This window comes from Labrus mixtus, chromosome 9 (genome assembly GCF_963584025.1).
Source record: "Labrus mixtus chromosome 9, fLabMix1.1, whole genome shotgun sequence".
Taxonomy (NCBI): Eukaryota; Metazoa; Chordata; class Actinopteri; order Labriformes; family Labridae; genus Labrus; species Labrus mixtus.
Genome location: NC_083620.1, coordinates 3235535 through 3261262, shown reverse-complemented (window position 1 = coordinate 3261262; position 25728 = coordinate 3235535). Strand labels below are relative to the sequence as shown.

Below are 25728 nucleotides of genomic sequence, written 5' to 3'. Positions count from 1 at the left end.
TGGCAGCTGTAATGAGGTTCATTGGAGAGGAGGTTATCAATACTCGGAGAGAGTGAAGGAGGCAGCGGCTGCCTGTTAGAGGAAATATCCTTCAAGGTCGTCTTCAAGGACGAGGAGAGAGTCAGAGCTGGAGGAGACGACCAATGAGAGAGCGAGGGTTTGTTTCAGAGCACAGAGAGAGAGATTTTGTTTTCAGTCATCGGACTATCAGCTCTTCACTGAGAACAAAAATATGAACTGTGTAATTAAGTATAATAAATGTAATCCTTAGATTACATTGTTCAGACATCATTTCATACTTCCAGATATTGATTCTGTTACCTGAACAAAACCAAACATCTGTTTAATTCCTGAAAGATAAAGATACACATATAAAGCTTAAGTCCTATAACACCACACTACGGTTTAGTTTTAAATAATGGACACCGTGCTGATTTACTGGTGATGTTTTCTGCTGTAAAATTGATGATTGAAATGTGGGCTTCATGTCAGCCTGACTGTCTGTTTCATCAGTTATGATAACTAAATATTCAATGAAGCAAACAGGTGAAAGAGGTTTAAATGAGACCACTTGCTCTAAGAGAATCAGGGCTATCATGTGTAACGTTAATCATCAACTGATACTGAAGTGTTACCTCGAGTGTTTCCTGAATCAGACAAACTACACAGAGCTGTCACTTTCAAACAAAGAGGAATCATTCAGATTTTCAAGGTCGTGTCTTTACAATCCATCAGCAGCAAGACAATGTAACTCTTGACTCTGAGAACTTGAAGTTTCTCAATAACACACAAGCCAATCAGAGACAGCGATGGAGACACAGACGTGTCTCAGCTGGTTATTACCACACCGATGTTTTATAACAGAGTTCAACACACACACACGCACACGCACGCACGCAGGCACGCACACACACACACACACACACACACACACGCACACACACACACACACACACATGCAAATACACAAAATAAAAACAAACACATAAACAAAAAATATACATAAATACAAAAATTAAGCCACACCCAAACAAATGCACACACACACTCACAGCTGGAGTCACATTAATGGACCAATCAGCAGCGTCCTTCAGGGAACCTGAGCATCAAGCTGGGGACTGAACTCAGGCCAGACAAGGAGAGAGAACGCTGAGTGATGATTGGACGAGATGATCACAAATAAAAAATATGATATCAAAGCTGAGAATCATCTGAGAAATCCACTGTAAAAGAATTACTCAGACTATTAAAAAAATAGCTTTTTTCTTTGTCAACATTTTTCAAGACTGTGTGGGCATGGCTCACATGTCTCTGGCTCTGCCCACAATAATCCTGAATTTAATAGAGGGCATCACCACGGTATCGATTTCAGCAGCCAGGAAGAGACCAAAGCATTCGTTCTAAATCATCACACATGATGCTCGTTATCCAATGAAATCAGTTATGACACCCAGGTTACGGGCAGACTTTGTTGGTGTAAAAAAGTTCATACAGTTCCATCCAACGTGTTTTCAGTTCAATATCAACAAAAAAACAACATGATGTTCAATTCAAAGAACGCTCAGGAAGTGAGAACTGAAAGAACAGGGGAAAAAACACAAAAGTTACAAGTCAGACCAGCCAGGGTTTTGTATTCAGTTGACGGCTGGTCTTTATAAATCCAGACGATCCTGAAGGCAAACATCAAGCAAAACGACGCAGACGTCATAGAAAAGAAAGAGAACACCACACAGCTCCAATTAAACAACAAGCTCCAGTACAGAGTGCCAGTGCCACCTTCCTCCACGACGTCTCACATTCATGTCATGATGGAAGTGAGGGAATGAAGCGAGTTCTGTCTACAGGTGGAGGTGTGTCAGTGAACTGCGTTACTGATGTTTGAGTAAGAAGACTGCTGAGGAGTCAAGCACTTCACACATTAATTGAACTGTGTATTGACTTTAAAGGTCAAATTTAGGAAGTTATTACTGGATTTTGAACGACAAATGAGTCAAAACTATTTTATTATTACCAAAAACATGTAAAACTATCAGACACAGATCATAAGAAACATAAAGTCAAACATTTAAAGAACTGGTCAGTCTCTATGTTAAAATCTGCTGAGAGCAAAATCTCTCTGTCTGCTGTGTCTTTGTAAAGTCCAGTGTGTGTGTGTGTGTGTGTGTGTGTGGAAGGAGGAGGAGGAGGATGGAGATAACCATCGTGCCTCCTCCGTCTCTCTGCAGCCTCAGCTCTCTGAACCTTATCAGACCACACACACACCTCCATCCTTTAGTCTGCACCTTCCGTTCTGCAGGGGGGGGTGGGGGGGGGGGCATCTTTTCTTTACCTGTCCCCCCCTCACCTGATCCCCTCCTCACCCCCCTCCCCCTCACCCCATCAGCAGAACGTCAGAGCAGATCCATATCGACACGTCAGAGGGACAAAACAGCCGAAGGGGAAACGAGGCTAATTAAAGAGAGATAGGTTAAATAAAGTGTGTGTGTGTGTGTGTGTGTGTGTGTGTGTGTGTGTGTGTGTGTGTGTCACAGTGTGGAGAATCAGCATGATAAGGGGACAGATTCAGTATGGATTGGTGTCTAACTGAAAGTTATCTGTGATGAACGATGAGTCGACCTTCAGGGAGAACAATTTTCGAGGACATTTACAACTTTTGTCTGTGTCTGTGTGTGTGTGTGTGTGTGTGTGTGTGTGTGTGTCTGTGTGTGTGTGTGTGTGTGTGTGTCTGTGTGTGTGTGTCTGTGTGTGTGTCTGTGTGTGTGTGTGTGTGTATGCAGCATATCCTTGTATGCTGCATATAACTCAGAGGGAACAGATCAACAGTGATGACTTTCAATCAAAACTTGGACTGTCTCACCTCTGTGTCTGTTGGTGGTTTTGTCAAACATCAGCATGGCGTCTTCTACCTGAGAGAAAAGACAAAAAAGGAAAGACATGTCAGACTGCTGATGTGCACGCACGCACACACACACACACACACACACACACACACACACACACACACACACACACACACACACACACACACACACACACACACACACACACACACACACACACACACACACACACACACACACACACACACACACACACACACACACACACACACACACACACACACACACACACACACACACACACACACACACACACACACACACACACACACACACACACACACACACACAGCTGATGAAATAAGAACAGTGCTCGTTAAATCATCTCTCCTTCAGTCTCTTTTAAAGCCAGAGAGTGAATCAGCATTCTCAAGAACAAAGCAGTGATCAGAGGATCAAATCCTATTCACAGGTTGATTAACACAAAACATTGGTGTCTTCCCCTGCGTCCGCTGTGCACGTCCTTAAAAAAAACACATGATGTGATCTCAAGCTGCAGTATACACATGACCAGTAGGGGGCAGTGCAGAGGGCAGTGACGGAGTCAACACAGCAGCGGGGACAATAATGACAAAGTTTTGGAGACAAAGATGTCCGTCAGTGTCAGAATATCTGGGACGGATCAGTTCAGTTTTAGCAGTCTGAAAAAAGGAAACAAATCTGAGGCGTTTCATCTGTGCACGGAGGAAGATGTTGGAATTAAAAGGGCGTGCAGACGGTGCAGACGGCGTGTTCTGTCCGCCTCAGAGTGAACATAACAGTAGCCTCCTCGACTGTCTCCATGTCTGGAGTTTACTTTGGGTAGTTACATATGGCCTGAGCTCTCTGGGGCCATCTAGAGGTATCCTCTATAAATGATGTACTTGACTTTTAATGTGTTTGTATGATGTTGTTGTGTGTATTGGCCATGCATCTACTTTGTGTTTTTGATGTCTGTTACTTCGATGTTTTTATTATTTTATTTGCCACTGATGTACCCAGGTCTCTCTTGAAAAAGAGATTCCAAAATCTCAATGAGACTACCTGGTAAAAGAAAGAACAGTCAAATATCTGGACAATAACGTTCATGAAGCAGCTGGTTGTGTTCATGAATACAATGTGAAACAGAAAGTATCTCCAGCTTTTACTTCTGTTACAGACTTTACTCTCCGCACTGAATCAAGGTCAGGACTCAACTGCAAGACTCTGTGACAAGATGCAGAATAAGAGCCTGTTTAATCAGTAAGTACACGTGTGATCAGAGAACAAACACAGGCACAAACAGGTCATTAGAAAACGCAGAAGGAAATGTTGGAACACTGTGACGAGAAAATAACATGCACTAGGCAAAACAGGAGGAATCACTGTGAGAACATCCCAGGTCTCTGATTTCTTATTTGGTCACTCCTTGATCGCTAGCTCAAAACAAAAGTAGTTTCTCTCCCGACATATCGAGGACTGAGCCAAAGCACTTACTGCTGCTCAGAGGAGAGAGGAACACACCTTTCTAAAAAATCCACAGGTGAACTTCATTCACACAATATTGTGCTTTACTGAGAGCGTAAACTGTAGTTAGTTATTCATCTTATAGTTACACACACAGACCAAATCTGCTCTCAGAACCAAAGAGCTGATTCATCCTGAGCATGAAATCGGAAAGTAAACTTATTATGATGATAGAGACATGAAGCCACAGAGGAAATAATAAAGAGACACGGACAGGAGGAGATTTAAGAGCGAGCTGTGTGAAGAGAGAGAGCTGGCTGATCGAGGGTTTCTGCCCTGAAGATGAACACAGTTGTATTTGCAGCGAGTTTCTGACTCGAACCCCTGACTGTGTTACTGCAATCATCTGACACAAACAGATTATTAACCCGACATGTGGAGATTTCAAGAGAAGAGAGATAAGAGAGCAGCAGATAAACAGACTTTAAGAAACACTTTATCTGAACCTCACATTCCCTCTGCTGACTGCTTCATCCACAGCCTCCTCCAGCAGATGAAGAACTTTAGAGCCCTCCTTTATTTAAAATGAGATGAGCCGTGCTGATAAGAGCTTCACCTGCTGACAGAATGCTCCAGAACTTTTCCACAGACCATTGAAAACACCTCGGGCGTTTCACCTCAAATCCATGAAATCTGATGGACTCCACAGATTTCACTGCAGCAAGAGGCTAAGGATTCAGAGAGTAAGGTGCAGAAAAAAGGCACACAAACCGATCAGATGAGGAGACTCAGGTTGGAAAACGTTTAGATGATTCAATACTTTGGGATACTTTTCAATACCATGTGTTTTAAAATGATACAGTCGCTGTTGTTTTAATGATCTTAAGTGGGTGAAGCTGGCCCAAGTGTGTTAAACTTTATCCAAATGTTGACAACTTATATGCAATTTCTGCAGTGCAATTTTTTTTAAATCGGAAAACAAGAAAAGTGCTCGACAGTGGCTGCCTAGGACTTCTACTTTTGTTGCTTTGGTATCAAATAGGTATCGATATTGTTTGATTTTTACGAGGATTATCTTGAAGTTTAAAAATCTCTCCCTCTCTGTCTCTCTCTCTCTCTCTCTCTCTGCACAGGTCCGCCCTGTGACGCTCTCTGTAGTGAACAGGTTTCCCTCTGGGAGAGTCTGTACCTGTCTGAGCTGTCAATCATCATCAGCTCTATGATGAAGAGCAGCAGGTGCCACTCCTCATCATCAATAACACACACATTAAGCCTGAATTTAGCTCTCTGCAGGGGTGACATCTTCACCAACTTGTGCATAAAACATGCAGAAACCTTCAAGTATTTCAGCTCATATGACATGTGTGTTCTGTTTTAAGTTTACACCACGATGAACCCAAAAGGAGCAGATGTTACAGAGATTTAATGACAATAAAAAGGTCTACAGGATGCTGAAATAAATACATCATGATGCTGATGTATAAAACCACTGAATGCATGATTTGTCAGCTCTGTCTGTGCATCTTTAAAACATTTTTTTTTTTTTTTAAATGTTGTGGTTTGACCATGTTCGATGAAGCTCAGGGACTTCAAGAGAATCTCAACACTGAGTCAAAGGATTGAATCACTGTGGGACCATATGTGTGTGATGGATGTGTGTGTGTGTGATGTGAAGAAAGGATATAGAGTCAAGTATATAGAATTCACAGGAACTGCATGTTAACAGTTGAAATCTGATATGTTTGATAGTTTGTGTCTCATTCCTGTCGGCCATGAGGTCACTGCAGCGTCTAGCTGAAGGTACTCTGTGGACGCCGGATGTTTTCTGTTCATGCTCGGTGACTTTCACAGAGGAGTCTGAAGGTCAAACTCTTGAAAGATGAGCGATCTGTCTCTTTAAATCCTTGAGTTTTGTGTCAGAACATGAGGCTGGTTTTAATTGATTGATGGGACACAGTTTCAGTTTTTATAATGGTATTAAGTGTTTTTACACCTGCAGCTGATTGGTGGAGACGGTCTCTAATGACTGATCTCACACCTGATCATCGATTCCATCACCTGAGTCAAATAAACAAGTCTTTGTGAATGATGCTGCAGGAAGATCTCCTCTTTCTCAAACTCTGTGTGCTCCTAAAACTAACTAAAACCTGTCCAACAATCGTTTCTTCTGAGGATTTATTTTTACTCTCAAAGAAAAAAAAAACTCCTCCCCTCAGTTTCTCTTGTTCCAATCATAATCCTCCTCTTCATCCCCACGGTTCTCTCTTCAGACCTGACTCCATAAATGCCGGGATGCTTTGATGAATCTGTCTGATGAGTCACAGTCTGTCTGATTGTAATGTTCCTGCAGTAAATAAAGAACGCAAAGTAAAGAAAAGAAGTGAAGCTGTATCTCTTCACACAGACTCTCCGTCTGTTGCTCCTCATTGTTCTGCTGCAGAAAGGCATTGTGGGTAATTTACATTTATAAAGACCCCCCTCACAGCACAGCGCTCCGTTAAACCGCTCTTTCTCCTGAACAATGATACGAGCATAAACTGAGGGCTCCGCGCACAGAGGGATGATGGGAAATATATGAATTTGTCTCTTGTCATACAGGGGATCATTTGAATGTTGTCATGGTGATATGGAGGCCATTTTCAGGCAGACCCCGCATGAGCTCACCACGGTCCTCCTGAAGAGCTGATAAGAGTGTTTGTGTGTATGTGTGAGAGTGTGTGTGTGTGTGTGTGTGTGTGTGTGCGTGAACCCTTCACTGAGATGATGAATTACCTGCTTATCTGGCTCAGTCCAGAGAGAGGAAGCTCTACGGCGGCGACGTCAGAGAGAGAGAGATGAAATGATGTCAGTGTGTGTGTGTGTGTGTGTGTGTGTGTGTGTGTGTGTGTGTGTGTGTGTGTGAGGCCTGTGCCGATATGGCGATATATTGCCCTGTGCTCCTTGCCAACATGTGCTCCGATGCAGATTTGACAGTATCGATACAGCTGCAAATCTGTGATGGCATTCCCTATGGTGCAGTTCACAATAAAACCAATAGGTGGCAGTGAAAGCTAAACCACATGATGCAACACATGTTCCAAATCAAAACAAAACAAAAACTTATGGTTGAGAAACTCTATGCAAAGTGAGTGAAACTGAAAGCAGGGATCATGGGACCATTTAGGATTTTGACAATCAGCACGGAGCCTGGAGTTGGACACGAGTCGTGCAATGTGCAAGCTTTGCTGAAAACAAGTGTGCATATAAAGCAGCTAGCAACAACAGCTGGACTCGCTACACAGAGCCAGTGTGTGCAGTCCCAAACAACACAAGCTTAGAAGATCACAAACTTGTGCCCGTACCGCGTCTTTGATAAAGAAGCTTCAGACGGCGGCTCAATGAAATGAGCCACACTGTGTTATTCCACTCGTCCGTTTAATACAGAGTCTGTGGTGCTTGAGTAGTTTGCAAATGTAAATCAAATTCTTGCAAATTCAAGTGGACTCAGTCAAGTGTAACCAAAATAATCCACATTATTAAAAAACAAGAGAAACAACAGAGAGGTGCTTTCAGTTTAAAAATGAAAGAACGTAGTATTGTACTTTAAAACTTGAAATGACAGGAGTCATGCACAAATCGTAAAAGGTTTTTTTTATCTTAGTCATAGCTATGATTTTGGCACTTTGATTTATATGCAACTTTTTTTAAAAGTTTGGATTTTAAGTGTCAAAAAACTTAACTAAACTCATGGCAGCATAACACTTACTGAACCAACAAGACTGACATCATCATGACAGACAAAAGTTCTATCAGTTCATTCAACAACACCAACTTTAGTATAATAGACTGAAAATAGTTCATACAGGAAGTACAAACATTACACCTCCATCAGAATCTGTGATCCTGTCTGAGTTCACGCTCAGAGCTGAAACAATAAGTCGAACTAACAGCAGAACCACCAGCAGCACATAAGACATCACACTGCTCTGAATGATCACACACACACACTTACCTTTCCAAACTGTTCAAAGTACACCTTCACATCCTCTATCACTGTGCTTGAAGATAGTCCCCCAACAAACATCTTCTTTGTTCTCGTCACCATCTGGAGAGACAGAGAGAGAGAGAGAGAGAGAGAGAGAGAGAGAGAGGGAGAGAGATAGAGAAAGAGAACAGCTTAAATCAGGGCCTTGTTGTTCAAAAGGTTTACTCCAGATAAAAATGAACTGGATCTGTTAATCCTTTTCTTCTACCAAGGATCAGGTTATCCAGCTCAGCTTGGAGAGACCGGATAGTGGAGTCAGATATCAGGTTGGGCCTCTGTACATTAACTGCTTGCCCACCAGCGCCCCAAACACAGACTCTTTAAGACTACTAAATCAAGATTACTTAAGGAGATCATTTGCCCACTGGGGACGCCAATATCCACACAAACTAAGAGTTATCTTAGCTACTTTGAATACAATATCAAATGTTTGATAATGATACGTTGTAATTAAATATTTTTAGGAGTTTTACAACTCTATAATGTGTTCTTTATCGACTTTTCATTAAAATGAAAAATGAAACATCATTCCTGTGCAAATAAATCAATTTATAAAATATCTTAAAATAGCAGCTTTCTTGGTCAAATGTTTTGTTTGAACATTTGAACAGCTTTTCTACATATTTGCTCTGTAGGCTACTCCAGTCTGAATCAGCCCTCTGCTGTATGCTCCTGATGTTTTAGACCAAAGTCTTCAAAATCCTACGTTAAGGTTTAAACAACTCAAACTGGAGGTTTGATCGGGATTAAAACTACCCGACTACCCGAGAAAATGTAATTCTGTTTTCCTTGTGAACAACCTGATTTAAGGATTGAATACTGTTAAATTAAACAACAGGGCCCTTGAGATTTCTCAAAGAATATCTGTACAGAGATTTATAGGCCCTGTTTCCACCTAGCGTGGAGCGGCAGCGTCTTTTTTTCAATTGTTTCCAATGAGAAGAGAGCGTTTGCAGCATCAGGCGGCCGTCTGGAGAAAAAGCGCAGAGCCCAGCGTCTTTTTTCCGAGCACTACTCTGTTTCTTTGTGCAGCTGCTACTTTTCAGAAACGTGCTGTAGACGTCACCGGTGCTGTTTTCAAAATGATATTCCCTGTAGTTTTTTATCACCTACAGATCGTGTCTTGTACCCACATCCTCTTCTGATCAGGAGAAAAAGATTTCAACACAATGTAAAGTCAAAAGTAACGGAGCAGTGACGGTCATACAGCGGCCTTTGTCAACAGACTGTTGTCATAGAGACAAGACGGACGTGCAGCGCTTTGCTTCTCAGCAAACACTTTGTGCAAACGCCCCTGATTGGACAACCAGCGTTTTCCTGCCCGGATAATAACCGTAGGTGGACACGTGGCCAGAGATGGTATCAAGCAGTGACAGGTGGGAGGCATGTTGTTTCATCACAGGTTTGTAGTGTAAGTTGTATGTAAGCTTGTTCAAATGTCTGATACTTCCAACAGCCTTGTCTAAACTGCACAAAAGCAATGTGGCAACATGTAAAAAAAAACATCAACAACATATTTGTGCAGTTTAGACAGTTTATTTGTGCTTGTGATTTCTGTTGAATAGAGACATTAAATGATCTGTTATCAAGGCTGCTGGATTATAGAAAAAATCTGAATCACCAGTATTCTGATTGATACTGAGATCATGATTATTAAACACCATTAATGAAAAAATGTGAAGTGAAATAAAAACTATAAATATAAAATAATAATAATATTAATTAATAAAAATGATTAAATATGTTTTTACTCGTGTACTATATCAACGAACACTTGATTTATTACTCGATTTATTTCTCATGCAGCCCTACCCAATACTGGGTGCCTATGACTTTTATATTGTTACCATGGTAACACCCAAATATCAATATCATTTGATTTTGACTAGAATCATACATGTTGTATTTTTGGTATTGTCACAAACTGAATCACATCAGAGCTAATCAAGAACCCTCCTGGAAACATAAACAAATCCTTCATTATTCCTGACCAACAAACACAGACTCATCTCATATAAGAAGTATATCAAATGTTTTTTTCAGATTTGAAAAGTTGTACCCAACAACTAACAAGAGAGCAATACAACACTTGATCCTTCAGTCGCTTCAGAGAGACTTATTTAAATATGCAGAACATTAAAGAAACCATCTGTTTCTGCTTCAGTGTTCAGTCTTTTCACTGTGTCTGTTTCTTTGTTTGCAGATTTCTGCTCTGATACGGATCATTACATTCAATGAACAGTTATCAACTAAAATCTGCCGGCAGTCCTTCAGATTTTCTTCATTCAGTGTGTTCCTGTTCCTCCCTCAGTCCTCTCTGTTCCTCCTCCTCCTCCTCACTTCATCCTTTCAGCAGATCATTTGAGGATCTCCAGGATAAAGACATGTGAATAAAGACGTTGAGTCTCAGAGAAGCTCTGACAGACAGTCTGTGAAACCTGCAGTCACAGCTGTTTTCAAGATGACTGTCAATTTATTATCGAGGTAGATCGATTAGTTGTTTGATCAATAAAGGATAATAAACTGGTGGAAAGTGTGGATTAGTGTTTCTCAAAGACCAAGATGACCTCTTTGAATGCAAAAAAAAAAAGATTCAGCTTACTCTCAGAGAGGAAAGAAACCAGAAAACAGAACAGGAATCAGACATTTTAACTTTATATCCTAAAAAATACAGAAACAGATCAAAGGTAGAGTCATTGTTCATGCAGCTTGTCAACACAACATTCAAACTGGGCCACTCCTCCTGGGCTCATCGTCCCCAGAAGCGTTCACTCACTGCAGGACGTAGTATGTACATTTACTGCTCATACCTACACTGCAGGTTAGCACAAGCTAACCTGCAGGTGTTTGGCACCTCCCTGTCCAACAGAAAGCAGACCAAATCTGCGTCCCCGGGTGAAAGCCAACACAAGGTTCATGCTCGATATGGAACAAGCTTTGTCTGCATTTTGCCTCACTTTGATAATATTTTCTCCTCTTTGTCGCTACATCGACGTCTGTCTTATTCACTGATTTGTATCATGTCCAATTGTTGAATTATGTCCACTCTTTAACTCAACTGTGGGCTGTCATTGGCTGGGACAAACACACCAGCTCCACACCCAGAAATGTCACATGTCAACCAAAATAAACCAAAAGATCAAAATCCAGGCAGAGGACACCACCACACATGTACGGAGGACCATGAGTGATGATTTGGTCGCATTACTTTTTTATAAGATTGTAAAATGTATTTTTTAGGAAAAAGCTACTGACTCTATCTTTAATCAATGATCAAACTAGTAATGAATGTTAAACAAACTGGTTGATCCTTAAACTCTTTGATTATGAGAGTAAATGAATCTATTAGGAGCTGTGATAGTTATCACTATGTTAGATGTTTAAAGCCTTTGATGAATGAATAAGACACACACACACACACACACACACAGCAGTGTGTCTATGAATGAAAATGTGTTTCCTGCACTAATCTTTGTTCTGAATAATTAGCTGACTGCAGGTCAGTTTAACCTTCAGGCTCTGCAGCTTTACTAACACCTAGTGCCTTGTGTCTGTTTTATGTTACACACACACACACACACACACACACACACACACACACACACACACACACACACACACACACACACACACACACACACACACACACACACACACACACACACACACACACACACACACACACACACACACACACACACACACACACACACACACACACACACACACACACACACACACACACACACACACACACACACACACACACACACACACACACACACACACACACACACACACACACACACACACACACACACACACACACACACACACACACACACACACACGTTCTGAATACAAAACAAAACCGTCACTAATAATGTGCTCAAACAGCAGTTCTGATTTAAATAAAGTTTCATTCAAAAAGAAGCAGGAAGACAACCAGATGAGAGAGAGCTCTGACAGTTTCAGTATCTTAATTAGATACCAAAGAGACAAAAAGCATCAATTACACTAACTGGTCGAGTGTTAAACAAACTTACTGTAAGCCACAGCTTCTCTGAATTAAAACTCTCCATCTTCTTCTTTATTTTGTTTATCTTTAATCAGTCAACATGTATGGACATGGACACAACCAAACCCACCACATCCCCTCATTCAGACAGCAGAGATATAACAGATCAATCACACCAGAACTCATCTTACCTTTGGCTGAGCTCGTCTGGGGAAGGCAACTTTAGGATCGATCTGCACGAGAGAGAGAGAGAGAGAGAGAGAGAGAGAGAGAGAGAGAGAGAGAGAGAGAGAGAGAGAGAGAGAGATGGATAGAGAGAGAGAGAGATTAGAGAGAGGACAGGCTAAAGTAAGCATTTGAAAAACTGAGACAGAAGTGAGATCCTGGATAGAAATAAAAGTGGATTTTCAAAGCAGAATCATTTTGATATGAATTTAGTTTTTGGTGATTTAAACCAGAAAACCCCCACACTAAAAAACACAGCTTCAGATTAACCACCAGTGTCTCTCTGATGCATCTTGTATTATGTTGGTATGCGTTGCTGCTCATTGTTTGTCGTAAACTTTCCTGGTAAAATGAAAAAAAAGAACTACTCCTCCGAATGATCCAGGTGTGAAAGCACCTTTAACTTCAAGTATCACAGATCTGATGTATTCCAGCTCGGACGAACCACAGCGAAAATAAAAAACTGATCCCAAAAACACAAACTCCATCAGCCCCCGTCACACTCTGAGATCTTTGAGCCAGAACAGATTAAAAAACTCAAACTGCTGTATGAAGTCAGTGCTCCCAGCATGCTTTGCTCCCACAGGTGTTCATACAGAGGTGTCACAGGACAGATAAATCATGTCAGGGTGTGTCATGTAATCAGAATAAAAAAGGTGAACGTACCACTTTAGAGTCTAAGTGGTGCTGCCTCTGTGCTAACACTTTATCTACGCTGGTGACGTCTGAAAACGAGACGAAGCCAAAACCCCTGCAGACACACAAAACAACATTTATTACATCAAGTTTGTCATTTTCACAAAACAGACAGACACTTTACTGCACGTCTGCATCCATACTTCTTTCCTTGTTGCACTCTTGCACATTTTTTATGACAGAATTGTATTCAAGAATTTCATTCAGACAATCAATGTGATTCTTTAAAGTTGTTTAAACGGCTGTTTACTGTCATATGTTGCATTATGAAATCCTTTTAAAAAGGCATGAAAAGGTAATAAAGGAGGGGAGTTAAAGCAGTGGGATTTTTCTCCTCAGCTCTGAGGTCAATGTCAGGCTGCATTATCTTTTCATTCACAACAAACACACTTTAATGTCTGCAGGGAGTTATTACACTGCAGGACACAAGCTCACATTCTTTTCTACAGGTGTGAATGTTGATGTGATAATTACCTGGAGCGTTTAGTGGTCGGGTCTCTCATCACCATACATTCTCTGATTTCACCAAATTTACTGAAATAATCTCGAAGGCTGTCTGTTGAGAAACAATGACACCATTATATAGTGAGTTTTAATTCAGAAAACAGTCAACAGTGAATGTCAGAGTGATACACAGATGTCTAATGGAGGACTCATGCACTGCTTAACACAAAGAAAGAGAGAGAGAGAGAGAGAGAGAGAGAGAAAGAGAGAGTGTGTTCTTACCTGGTGAAGTTTGCCAGCTGAGCCCACCAATGAACATTTTCCTTTAGGAAGAAGAAAAACCAAGAAGTTAGTCCAGATTATTATGGAAAATTCTTACGTCGGGCTGAATTATTTTCTGTCTGCAGAGAAGTTTAAAATGTAGGGACAATATGAGTCAGAAGAAACGACAGCTCAGATCCCGAAGCCGATCAGGCAGCAGCAGCCCTTCTGTCCGCTTTTGAGGAATCCCGCCAGCCTTCATTCAAAACATGCAGTGTAAACTCTTTTTTCTTATAAGAAGTCAACAATGACGGATGGAACAAAACTGCAGAGTGCAGAGGTTTTGTCTGGAAATGGTGTTGAATTCGGCATGCATTTCATACACTGTGCTGCGTTAATAATTGCTTAGTTCAACTTTAAATCTGGGTCAGGTTAGACAATGTAGGCTGCATCTTCACTGTCAGTGAGTAGTTACTAAGAAGCAGCATACCAACTCCTATTTATATGTTTAATTGAAAAAACTTCACGCTAACCCAGTTACCAACATGCCGATCATAAAAGAACAAGTTAAATTACGTTAAATGAGAAAATCACATTTTTTTAACTCGTGTGTGTAAAGCCACAGGTATGGTAGTATTAAAACGGGAGATTTCTAAACGAGGTTTGGTGCGTCCTTCGACCCGCGCAGTAACAGCTCACATCGGGGCCGTATACCGCTAAAGGTAGATCTGATTTTACATTTTCAACATGAGCCGCTGACCGGACCATGAAGGCAGAGTTAAGTCAAACAGTTTCTTAAAGAACAGCTGGGGTGAGACGCAGCAGTGAAATCACACCGACAGACGGTCACCTTACCCCGGGTCTTGGTGCGGATCGTTCGGGCTTCCAGGCGAGGACTGGCCCCGGTCTCCCTCCATGTCTGCCCGGGCTGCAAGCGCTGACTGACGGACACTCGCGGACGGAGGAGTCGGAGGATGGAGCCGGGCTTCGGTAGACGGCGCTCCGTCACACGTGGGATCAGTCCGGTCTGCGGTCCCTCCTCCTACGTCACTGACCGACTGTGTGACGTAATTCTTCAGGCCCTGCCCCCTGTAAACGGTCAACAATCAGATGCACTGACACGACATGTAGAGATATGATGGGTTACCTGTCTGAAATAATAATCATTGAAAGAGCCGAGCACACCTTTAAATAAAACAGGCTTACATTTAAAAAAAATGAGTTCACCTGTGCTGCAGGAGTGTCCAGAGGCGTGTCCAGGATGTCAGGGTCAGATATGGACACCTCCACCACAGCCTCAGTCAACCCTGAGATGTTATTATAACCACACATTCATTACACAAATGACCCATTATAAGATTTAAATTTAGGTCGTCAACATTATACTCTTTCAATACTTTTGGATACACCCCTTTGATACAAATCATACAATCTACATTATTTAAATGATGGATGGTATTAGAAAGTACTGAAGCATTAAAAAGATAGGTCTAATTGTATTTTAAAAGATTGATATGTAAGATAAAAGATAAAAGATAAGATAAGATATACTTTATTCATCCCAGCAGGAAATGTAGGTGTTCCAGCAGCCAGCATACATACAAACACACAACACAACACATATATACAACATATCCCACCCATACAAAAAACATGAGCCCACAATACATAGCCAGGATAAAAAAGTGGTATGGATGGTCCATGTGCATAAGTAGCTGTTACTCATAGATAACAGTACAAAATACTAATAATAAGAGAAAAGTTAGTAGGCTTCATAATCCAGGGAAACTCCAACACAATGTCTTAATTTTACAAATAAACAGTATTAACTTTTAGGCACCATATTTTTGACCCAAAGTTGCTGCCATAAAACGAGGGAGAGCGCTATCTTAATTGCACAAAATCAAACAGAAACAAATAAAGAAAAAAGTGATGCCACCTAAACACTAAACAACAACATCCTTAAGCCACAAACATTCCTACTCTGCACGGTGCATTGGTACAAGAGTCGTATTTTTGCAAGGATTCTCAGCTCAAGATTGTGAAGTAACTCTGGAGAAAACAGAGATTTGATCTAATAATGTGTTACACCTGAACACTCACTGTATGGTAAACAGCTATATTAAGGACGGAGTCAGGAGGAGCTTAAACATACTCATAAGATGGTTTCATAAAAACACAGGAGAACTCCAGTTGTCAGACTGTCTGGGTTACAGGTGATGTCCAGTTTATTATTCAGAGCCTTCCAGATTTGGCTGTACACTAAACGTCTACCTTTATAAAACATTACTGTTACCACATTTCATTGTCTTTGGTCTCTTTCTTGCAGTTGAGCTGCAGGTTGGCTGTCAGTGTTGGTTTTGCAGAACAGAGGTAGGACCCAAACACAGACACAGATCTATGTTCTAAGAGGAACAGACAGGTGCTGAATGAAAGTTGGTTAAAATACTGAAGTGGAAACAGGTGAGCTGATGGTGGAGTCAGGTGATGGAGAACAGGTGAAGTCTGAAATTTGTAACAGTAAATCTGCAGGCATGGAACAGAGACAGACAGACAAATGTTTGATAATCAGCAGAGACATGCTGATTATCAACTGGATTATTAGTGATAAGTCAGATGGATAATAAATGGGTTTATACCATAAATGGAGGGACTTGGCAATCAGAAGATGTTGCCAACGTATTTGTACATTTAGACAGTGTGCAGGAGTTTTCCTGCATTTTGTCTGACTCATATCAAAGTTTAGAATTCTGATATCGTGACAACCATGATGTCAAATAAAACACCTGAGCTTTTATTCAAACTCGTTGTGTGAGTTCGGGTGTCCTGTGTGGACGAGCCTGGAGACAGTCTGGTTAAATTAACACAACTCTTTAGAAAGAAAAACACGTTTATTAATCTGAACCAGACAGGAGATTTAATGTTTGTTACAGAGCACTCATATTTCTCTATTTATCTGTTGCCATGGTGATCAAAAGTGTACATCTTTAAGCTGAATTGCCTTTAAACACTGTACATTGTTGGTTATTGAGAGCAGTGACAGGACACACTGCACTACAAGCTTAGCGCTCCACCTGCAGGACAGAGTGTGTCATAGCACCTTTTGCCGATCAGGGCTATAAAGGACATACTGTGTATATTAAATCTGTTTTACCCTCCGTCAGCTAACATTAGCAGACTGTAAACAGTTTGCATGATGATGTGACTTCATCATTTCCAAACACGAGATGAGAGATCAGGATTACTGATCGAGGTGACCAGTCAGCTGATCAAAACACTAAATTAGACATCAAACTGTGATATTTATACATTTCATTTAGCCTAATTACAAAGCACTGTCCCACCCTTTACAATAAACTTATATTAGCACATATCATTAGGCTACTGTTTGTTACCACATATGGAGCATACTGCACATGATGATATGATGGTTTGTGATGTTTTCACATTTAAAAAAAAAAAAAACAATTGAAAACTTTTTTCAAGGGGAGCTGGATATGTGAACGCAAACAGCGGTAGTTTTCACCCTGACTTGACTCAGACTTCTTTCAGCCAGCCTCCTTGTACATTTTCAGTGTGAAGTCAGGGTGAGATTTGTGAACGCAGCAGGAAATATTCACCATGAGTGAGCGGGAGGGGGCGATGGCGTTTATATCCTGGGATCGATGTGCACGCAATGAAGCTCCTTCATTTTATTCTCTGCTCACCAGTATGTTCTTTACCTCTATTTAAATAATGTCCAATTACATGTGGCATTGATATAAAGACAAAAACTGTCTTTATGTCACAAGACTCTGCTTCTTCTGTCCGATGGTGAACATTTCTCACTCTTAGGGACATGTGTGAAAACATTCTCAGGAAGATTTCAGGGGCAGACTTTCTGAAATATTCTACAGCAGAAATCTTCAGGTTAGAGTTGTGGTGTCTACATTACTGCTGTTCACTGAATGTAAAAATGTATTCTCTGTAAGTTATTATAACTGTGAGATACGCTGTTAGGAATAAACTGCAAAAGAACAACCTACAGGCTTGTGTCATGTGTGTGTGATCATTAAAAAATAAGAGAGTTGATGACACCTACTAAGTCCTCCTGTCCAGATAAAGAACTCTTCTGTGTGAAAACTGAAAGGTTGACAACATTCACAGCAAAATAAAAATATAATGAAGCCTAAAGAGGGCCAAAAATAACAACAGTGTCACACTGTGGCGGCTGCTTCATCACAACACAGTCAAAACTTTCAAATATCTGATTAGGTTTAAAACTTCAGCAGCAACAGCACAGAAATGAAACTTCATCATTTCTATAAACGTGATCATTTTAAACTATATGAGGAAATATTCCATGTCCATGCTGAAACCCAATCTGCCTCAATAATAATTAAAAACCACTGCTGAGTATGATGTGAACATGTATGTTAATATTCAGTTTCATTTTAAATATCTGAATCATCGTACAGACTGAGCAGGATCATGAATCTAAAGCTGTGTCCCAACATCATCAGCTCTGCACAGGGTGGAGAATTTCTAGGTGACGTTATAAACAGGATTAGATGAAAAATAGATGAAAAAAATCTTTACCAAAGGTTTCTCTTTCTGCTTGTTTTAAGTCAGTTCTGTTTTCATGTTGCTTGTTGCTTGACAAAATGATCCCCACAGCTGTTCTTTAAACTTGATAATGCTGTGAAACACCAGATTATTTCATCTGTACTCTTCACAATATCTCCATAAACCAGAGTTATAACTAAAAACATCTTCAGGTATGAGGAGTTTTCAGGCTGTTCTAAACTCTAGGACGTGTTGGAGGCCAGTTATAAAGACAGACATTTACATGCATCAACTTGAAGACATTTATGGTGTCACGATTCCAGATTATATGCACATAAAGTGACAGAAATATCCAACATGGTCTCACAGAATCACAGAAATCATCTGTAATTCTGTTAAAGGGTTTACCACTTAAGCACAAAATGTGTAAAAAATAAATGTTGTCTCGGAGGAAACAGCGTGAGGAAAGGGAGAAAAGAGAAGAAGAAGGAGACACGCGTTTAAGGTAGTAAAACAGTGACTGTTTGGCAAAATGTAGGGACCAAATCAAATTGGTTTAAATAAACAGAAGTAGTACTGGACAGTGACCTCTTAATGCTCTCTGAATCCAAACACTCGGAGATAAATTAAATAAAATGTTTTTTAATTCTGCCCCCTCAGCCTGGAGTCTGTTACAGAATGACTTCAAACTCAAGGTTGTTTTTAAATCTAAAATGAAACACTTGGAAGCAGATTCTACAGGATGTCAATGTTTTTAGCTCGACTGCTTGAACTACTGGTTCCCAGTTTAGACTCATAGATAGTTCTCTTTTAATGAAGGTATTTTAGTTGCTTTTTGTTAAGTGTCTTGAGATCACTTTTGTTATGAACTGGCGCCCTATACAAATAAAGATTGATTGATTATTTGATTGACTGACTTTGTCTCCTTTTGTCCTTTTCTGTCTCTGTCTGTAATTTTGTGTTTTTTGCTGCTGACTGTCTCGGCCAAAGAGGTTTCTTGATCTCAATGCAACAAACCTGGCTAAGTAAAGTTTAGATCAATATTTTTTTTTTAAAGGTAATTAATTTCCTACGTCATTTAAGTTACTTATGACATTTGTTTGCACGATTTATACATTTTTTAGCAGAAGTAATAATCAAAAGTTTTGATGAAATCAACACTGACACTTTGCCTGAGTCTTGATTGTGTAAGAGGTGAAAGTTGTGAGAAAGAAATCCTTCAACTTCTCTTTACTGCTCTGCTGTCTGTGTACTTTAAAGTAAGTAAGTATACTGAACTGATTTAGGACACAGCTAAAGAAACAGATTCTCCTGCTGTCTATATATTCATAAAATTAATGTCCATGTGAAGCGTTACAGTTCTCTTTGTCTCAGATATAAAGTGATGTGTCAGCAGTTTTAAAGGTCATTCTTTTTAATATTAATGTCCATGTTAAAGCATGACAGTCGTCTTTGCGCGGATCTAAAGTGGTCTCTCTCAGAGCCAGGACTTCTTAGTCCGTCCCATGCGGGCCATGTTGGCCAGCTTCACCTTGACCTTGTCCCTGCTCTCTGGACTCCTCTTGGACGTGCACTCGACGGTCGAGTCGGTCTCGAAGGAGATGGCCGGGCCGTGTGCGAGCAGACCCCCGCTCTTCTCGGGGACCATGGCGGACGGGGTCTGCAGGACGAGCTGTCCCCTCAGAGAGTGTCGCAGCTGCAGGAGGAGGGGGTTGTGGTGGGAGTACAGGCGGATGGTGTCCCTGTCCTGACCGCAGCAGGTGGAGCAGGCGGAGCATAGGATCCTGAAGATGTAGACCCAGCCGAGGTAGTGCAGCTCGGCCATGTTGAGCACGAAGCAGCCCAGGCTGATGCTGAACATGAAGTTTAAAAAGATGGTCTTCTCTGTGGCCCTGGACACGAAGCAGTCCGTCCGGGTGGGGCAGGGGTAGGTCTCGCAGCGGTACAGGTGAGGCACCTCGAACCCAAACAGGAAGTACTGACCAATCAGGAAGGTGATCTCCATGACGGAGCGCAGCAGCACATGCAGGATGTAGATGAGCAGGATCTGGTTGGACTGACGGGTGGGGTCCTCCCCGACCTCGCCATAATCCTCCTCCAGGTACCTCTGGCCCTCCCCCTCCCTGTCCCGGGGGTCCCAGTCCTCCCTGTAGTGAGGACAGTATGTAGGCACGCCCACTCTCAGAGACTCCACCCCCTCCTTCTCCATGCTCCTCTCCCGCCTCTGTCTGGATGCTCTCTGAGTCAACACCTGAGGCTTCTGCTCGCCCAGCTTCTCGTCCTTGGCGATCTTATGAAGGACGAACACGATGTAAAAGATGGACGGCGTGGACACCAGCACGATCTGGAACACCCAGAACCTCAGGTGAGACACAGGGGCGAAGGTGTCGTAGCACACGTTGTTACAGCCGGGCTGCTGGGTGTTACAGGTGAACTTGGACTGCTCATCGCTGTACACGGCGTCGCCCACCAGCGCCACCAGCAGGATGCGGAAGATAAGCAGCATGGTGAGCCAGATCTTCCCGATCACTGTGGAGTGGTTCTGGACCTCGGACAGGAAGCGACCGAGAATGGACCAATCCCCCATCGCTCACCCTGAGAGAGAACATAAATGACACATCATTAGGGATGTTAACAGCCAGTCAGCCAGCATATTTTTTTTTTTTTTTTACTAATAATAATTAATAATTTAATTTCGGTCACAAGAAAAAACAAAAACATTTTGACTGAAAAGGTGTAGGCTGAAGCTTTATCTTATTACACCTACCCTTGTTACAAATCTTATTATTTAAGACACTTACTAGTTTGGTTACAAAAAACAAAACATACCAGAACAAAATTTGTTCCAAGAATTTCTTTCAAAACAAAAACAAATGAAACAAACAAAAAACAAAACAGAAGTCACACTCACAAAAATAATCAAAGCGACCTTTTAGGGCTATAGACAGGCGATATACTGTATTTATAGTTATTTAACGGTGTCACAATACCAGAATTTCAATCTTTGATACGATTCTAGTGGCAACATGGCACCAAAAATAGAAGTCTGAGGTAATCAAATATTTGGAAATTTCCTGTTTTTTATTACCAACAAATGGAGGGAAGCTCCTGCACACTGTCTAAATTGCACAAAAAACATTTGCAACATTGGGATTTGTGAGTCATGCTGCAAAAATGAAAGTATGTGTTCTTATAGTCCGACGCACAAATCTCACTGTTGTCAATATAATTCATGACGGACTCATTCTTCTCTTAAGCACACATCTTATGAAATAGATGATATTTAAAAAAAAAAAGAAGTTTCATAAGGAAGTTCTACTGAAATGTTAAACTGATTTGTACAATATTGGCAATATTCCTTTTAATACGTGTGCTATCAAAAAGTACTGAATGAGTAAAATGTGGCCGACCTTAACTTAAATCTTTTAATAATCCATTCGGTAATGGAGGTGTGGTTATGGTAATATCTCAGGGTTGGCTGTGGCAGAGGAGCCCAATGTAATATCTTTGCATGGGTCCCAGAAATCTTAGAGACGCTCCTGACTCAGCCTGAACAATGAATTGGTGTGCAATGAATCATGGGATATGTTGGGTTATGAAGGTATACAGCGCATCTTTCAGCCCTCAATGCACCACTGGGATGTTATCAGTCTCTAAATGAGCCCTCTCAAGGATTTACCCTTGAATTGGGACTTAGATGAATGTTTCCACTGGGAGGATCATGTCTAAATCAAGAGTCCTTTATTTTTACCTCCAAATGGTCCTCAGAGGAGCGCCAGCCCTTCCTGGGAGGACAGGTTCTTTTGGGGAGGGGACTTGCCCATACAACAATTGGCTGGACGGACCTTTACGCCCCTTGAAAAGTTGATCCTGTACCTGTTTGATACCACAGCATCACAAATAGAAGTCCTGGACACCCAATATTGGATAATCTGTTGTTTAATTAATAACATTTACAGGCAAACTCCTGCACACTTTCTTAATTCTACAAAAGCTAAGGCAACATTGGGATTTATGTGTCGGACGTTGGCAATGTTTGGTTATGCGCGTTGGACATTGACAACATATAAGTTCATGAGGCGGCTTTGGCTTTGTGGTCGAGTCAGACGTCTCTCAAACGGAAGGTCGTGGGTAGATCTAAGACACTAAACCTCAAGTTGCTGCTTCGGCTGTGTGAGAATTTGAATTAATGGATTAGTTACTACTGATGGACACTTTATATAGCAGACTCTGCCATCAGGGTGTGACCTGCGGTTTAAAAGTGCTTTGAGTAGTCAGAAGACTAGTAATGTGCTATACAAGCTCAACTTCCATTTATACTTTAGACTTTGGTTCGGATTGAAGCATCAAACGTTGTCAACTTGGCAACTTTAGATTTTATGCGTTAGACATTGGCAACATTGGGATTTATCCAACGCATAAATCCGAAAGTTGGCAATGTACTTGTGCAATTACAGTAAGGCAGTGTGGAGCTTATAAAAGAGACGTAATTTTTTTAAAAGCGTCAGTCCTTTTTGATAGTGGGGATCATTAAAGTAACAGATATTTTATCCTTTTAAAATGTATAGTACCAAAACCAATGGAGTAAATGTGCCTGACATTAGATTAGGTCTTTGAATGTGTCATTTGTGTAATGGAATATAAACCCTAATTTATTAATGTGGCAATATCTCAGGGTTGATTTTTGCTGATGTGTGTGGGAGGTGGGGGGTGGGGGTGACCTGACAGGTCATCATCTGGACTACCAGACCTTTACAACTTTCATTTTTGCTCTTCTTGATGTATTGTGAATATAGCTGAATGCCTCTGGACCCACTAAAAGTCTAAGTTATAAAATATGTGCTCTACAGGGTCAGGATGTCAGCGTAAACATTCATTTCATGTAGTTTCTAGTTTAACATAATACAGAACTCATCTTTTATACACAGCATGAACTATTGTCCAGTTTGTGTCATAGTGAAGTAATAACAGTTTCAGACTTTTACGCAGCAGTGGCAGACATATTTGTAGTTTTTTCAGAAAGCAGAAACCCACCCATTGATGTCCCAAAATAAAGATCTCCAGAAAACAACTGAAATGTATTTGTTACCTCTGGGACGCGGAGTTAAACTAAATATATGGATGTATGTCCGCTTAGGGCTCCATAGAATCCGAAACAGAAATACTCTATTGAGCCCATGGGGACATTTCTGCTGAGGTTGTTTTGTAAACAAGCTCAACATTTCACCCCCAAATGTCCCATCCCATGATGATGATTAACAATCCAGGCGAAGGGAAACAGTAATAGAATAATAGTGCACATAATATTGATTAAAAATACACAGGTTGATTACACATTGGAGAAACGTTGTTTTGGTATCAGACACCTGGATCAGCTTGAGTCAGTCTCAGGCGTTCAGCTGACATCCTATTCAGTGCATTATTGTTATAGATGAAAAACTTTTCTTTATATAATGAGGAAATAAATTCAGGTGAGGATGCTGATAAATTGAGTGAAATATTTCTGTTAGTCAGAGCATGGGAGTTTTGAATTAGGAGGTCATTAATCTAAAATATATAAATGTCAGCTTCAGTAAAGCCTTTTCTGTAACTTTAAACCCTCAGTGTTTTTCAGTGGCTCTCGTTCTTTTCCACACTAAAGTTGAAACTTCACATCACACAGACTTATCATTTGTAGCTCTTTATAACTGGGTTTCTATAAATATGAGTTTTTCTCTCAATCTGACTCCTTGCCAGAGTTAGACCAACTCCTCTTTTGTTTAATAGTAGAAAGTTATAAAATGAAGAACTCACCTGAATGTGTCCTTGATTTTTCCAGAATAAATCCTCACACAGTGGCCTTTGCCATGCAGCGTGCATGGCTATTTTTTTATCTTGAAGCAATGATGAGATGAATCGTGTTGAGCGTGCAGGGAGAGAATAGGCTGACCACACATATTGAGCCGCTCTGTCTGAAACTGGCATTGTGTGACGGTGCTACAAAGGCTGGCAATGTACAGTGCAACAAAGATTTCAAAACACAATGGGGGGTTCCTTTTTGAACAGCCGGGAACAGTCAAACAAAAAGAGCATGGAACGAGCTAGAAAGAGGACAGAATGCAGGCTTATGCAAAAGTTCTGTTTTAATGCAGCTCCAAAAAGTTAGACAGGAATAAATTATTCTGTATTTCTTTGTTTTCTGGAAGATGCTTCAGACTAATGACAGCAGCTGGAGCCTGTGCAGCTCTCCATCCGATATACATAGAGATAAAACACGATTTAAACTGAATCCATGAGTACTGAAGCTGCAGGCAGAGGTGTCTCCAGGATTACTGGGCCCCATGAAAAGATCTCACATTGGGCCCCTGCACCACAGCCTCAGTCAACCCTGATATATTACTATAACCACATCTCTATTACACAACAGGCCACATTTTAAAAGCATACAATCTGTTATTTTTTTGATCAGCATTTTTTTAAAAGTACTGGGGCCATATATTCACAAAGCCTCCTAAGTACTAAGAGTCGCTCCTAGTGACACAATTCTTAGAATCAGGACATTTTCTAAGAATTTTCCCTCAACGTTTAGACTAGGTCATTTTAAAGATGAAAGTTATTAACAAAGCTCCTTAGCCTTTAAGAGAGCTCCTAAGGTGTCAAACTGTTAGGAGTAGTGAGGAGGACTTTTAACAGGATGAGTTTCTCAAGCTGAGGAAAAAATATAGAAATGATCTTCAAACACTGAATGAAGAATATTTTTGAATCATAGTCGGGCAAACCAGACAAAAATATGTTGTGCAGACATTTCAATCCTTCTATGACTTGTTTGAGTACAAAGTGAGACATGCATGTTGAGTTTCTCTACATGTGGTTTCCTCCACAGGTTTATCTAATCACTAATTAAGGCTCTTCACATGCTGATATAACTCTCAGCATGTGAAGAAGCTGCTGCACAAGTGGGCAATCACAGCTTCTGAAAAAAGTTGTCATACCTAGCAACAGGGCTGACCACACCTCCTCACTAAGATAAACGTTTCTGTCCATTCCTGGCTCAGAAAATGTTCCTAAATCATTCATCAGAATTTCATCACTAGGCGCAACTCTTAGTATTTAGGAGGCTTTGTGATTACGGCCCCTAAAGTTCAGCACTTTCTAGTGTAAGAAATGTTATTACATGGCAGCAGCTTCACCCTCAGGCATCAGTTTAATCA

At 40.9% G+C, this 25728-nt stretch overlaps 2 protein-coding genes across 3 annotated transcripts in view; both read right to left on the bottom strand.

The window, feature by feature from the left end:
* LOC132980058 (RNA-binding protein Musashi homolog 2-like) overlaps nucleotides 1–15044 on the bottom strand; it is a 58585-nt gene extending 43541 nt beyond the window's left edge. For both annotated transcript variants that reach the window (XM_061045960.1, XM_061045959.1), the window contains exons 1-7: nucleotides 14849–15044; nucleotides 14015–14055; nucleotides 13763–13844; nucleotides 13259–13343; nucleotides 12559–12600; nucleotides 8317–8409; nucleotides 2858–2906 (exon numbers count right to left, since the gene is read on the bottom strand). In XM_061045960.1, coding sequence (XP_060901943.1) covers nucleotides 2858–2906; nucleotides 8317–8409; nucleotides 12559–12600; nucleotides 13259–13343; nucleotides 13763–13844; nucleotides 14015–14055; nucleotides 14849–14910 — 454 coding nt within the window. In that variant the 5' untranslated portion in view covers nucleotides 14911–15044. The remainder of the gene's footprint in view (nucleotides 1–2857; nucleotides 2907–8316; nucleotides 8410–12558; nucleotides 12601–13258; nucleotides 13344–13762; nucleotides 13845–14014; nucleotides 14056–14848) is intronic.
* Nucleotides 15045–19603: 4559 nt separating this feature from the next.
* On the bottom strand, nucleotides 19604–24466 carry LOC132980059 (gap junction delta-2 protein). Its single transcript, XM_061045962.1, has 2 exons — nucleotides 24332–24466; nucleotides 19604–21133 (listed from the first exon to the last, which is right to left on the bottom strand). Exon 2 carries the CDS (start codon nucleotides 21123–21125, stop codon nucleotides 20016–20018), a length of 1110 nt encoding a protein of 369 aa, XP_060901945.1. The 5' UTR covers nucleotides 21126–21133; nucleotides 24332–24466; the 3' UTR covers nucleotides 19604–20015.
* Nucleotides 24467–25728: the final 1262 nt, after the last annotated feature.

Excerpts from the sequence above, each read along its gene's own strand:
- LOC132980059 (XM_061045962.1), bottom strand. The coding sequence starts at position 21,125 with ATGGGGGATTGGTCCATTCTCGGTCGCTTCCTGTCCGAGGTCCAGAAC.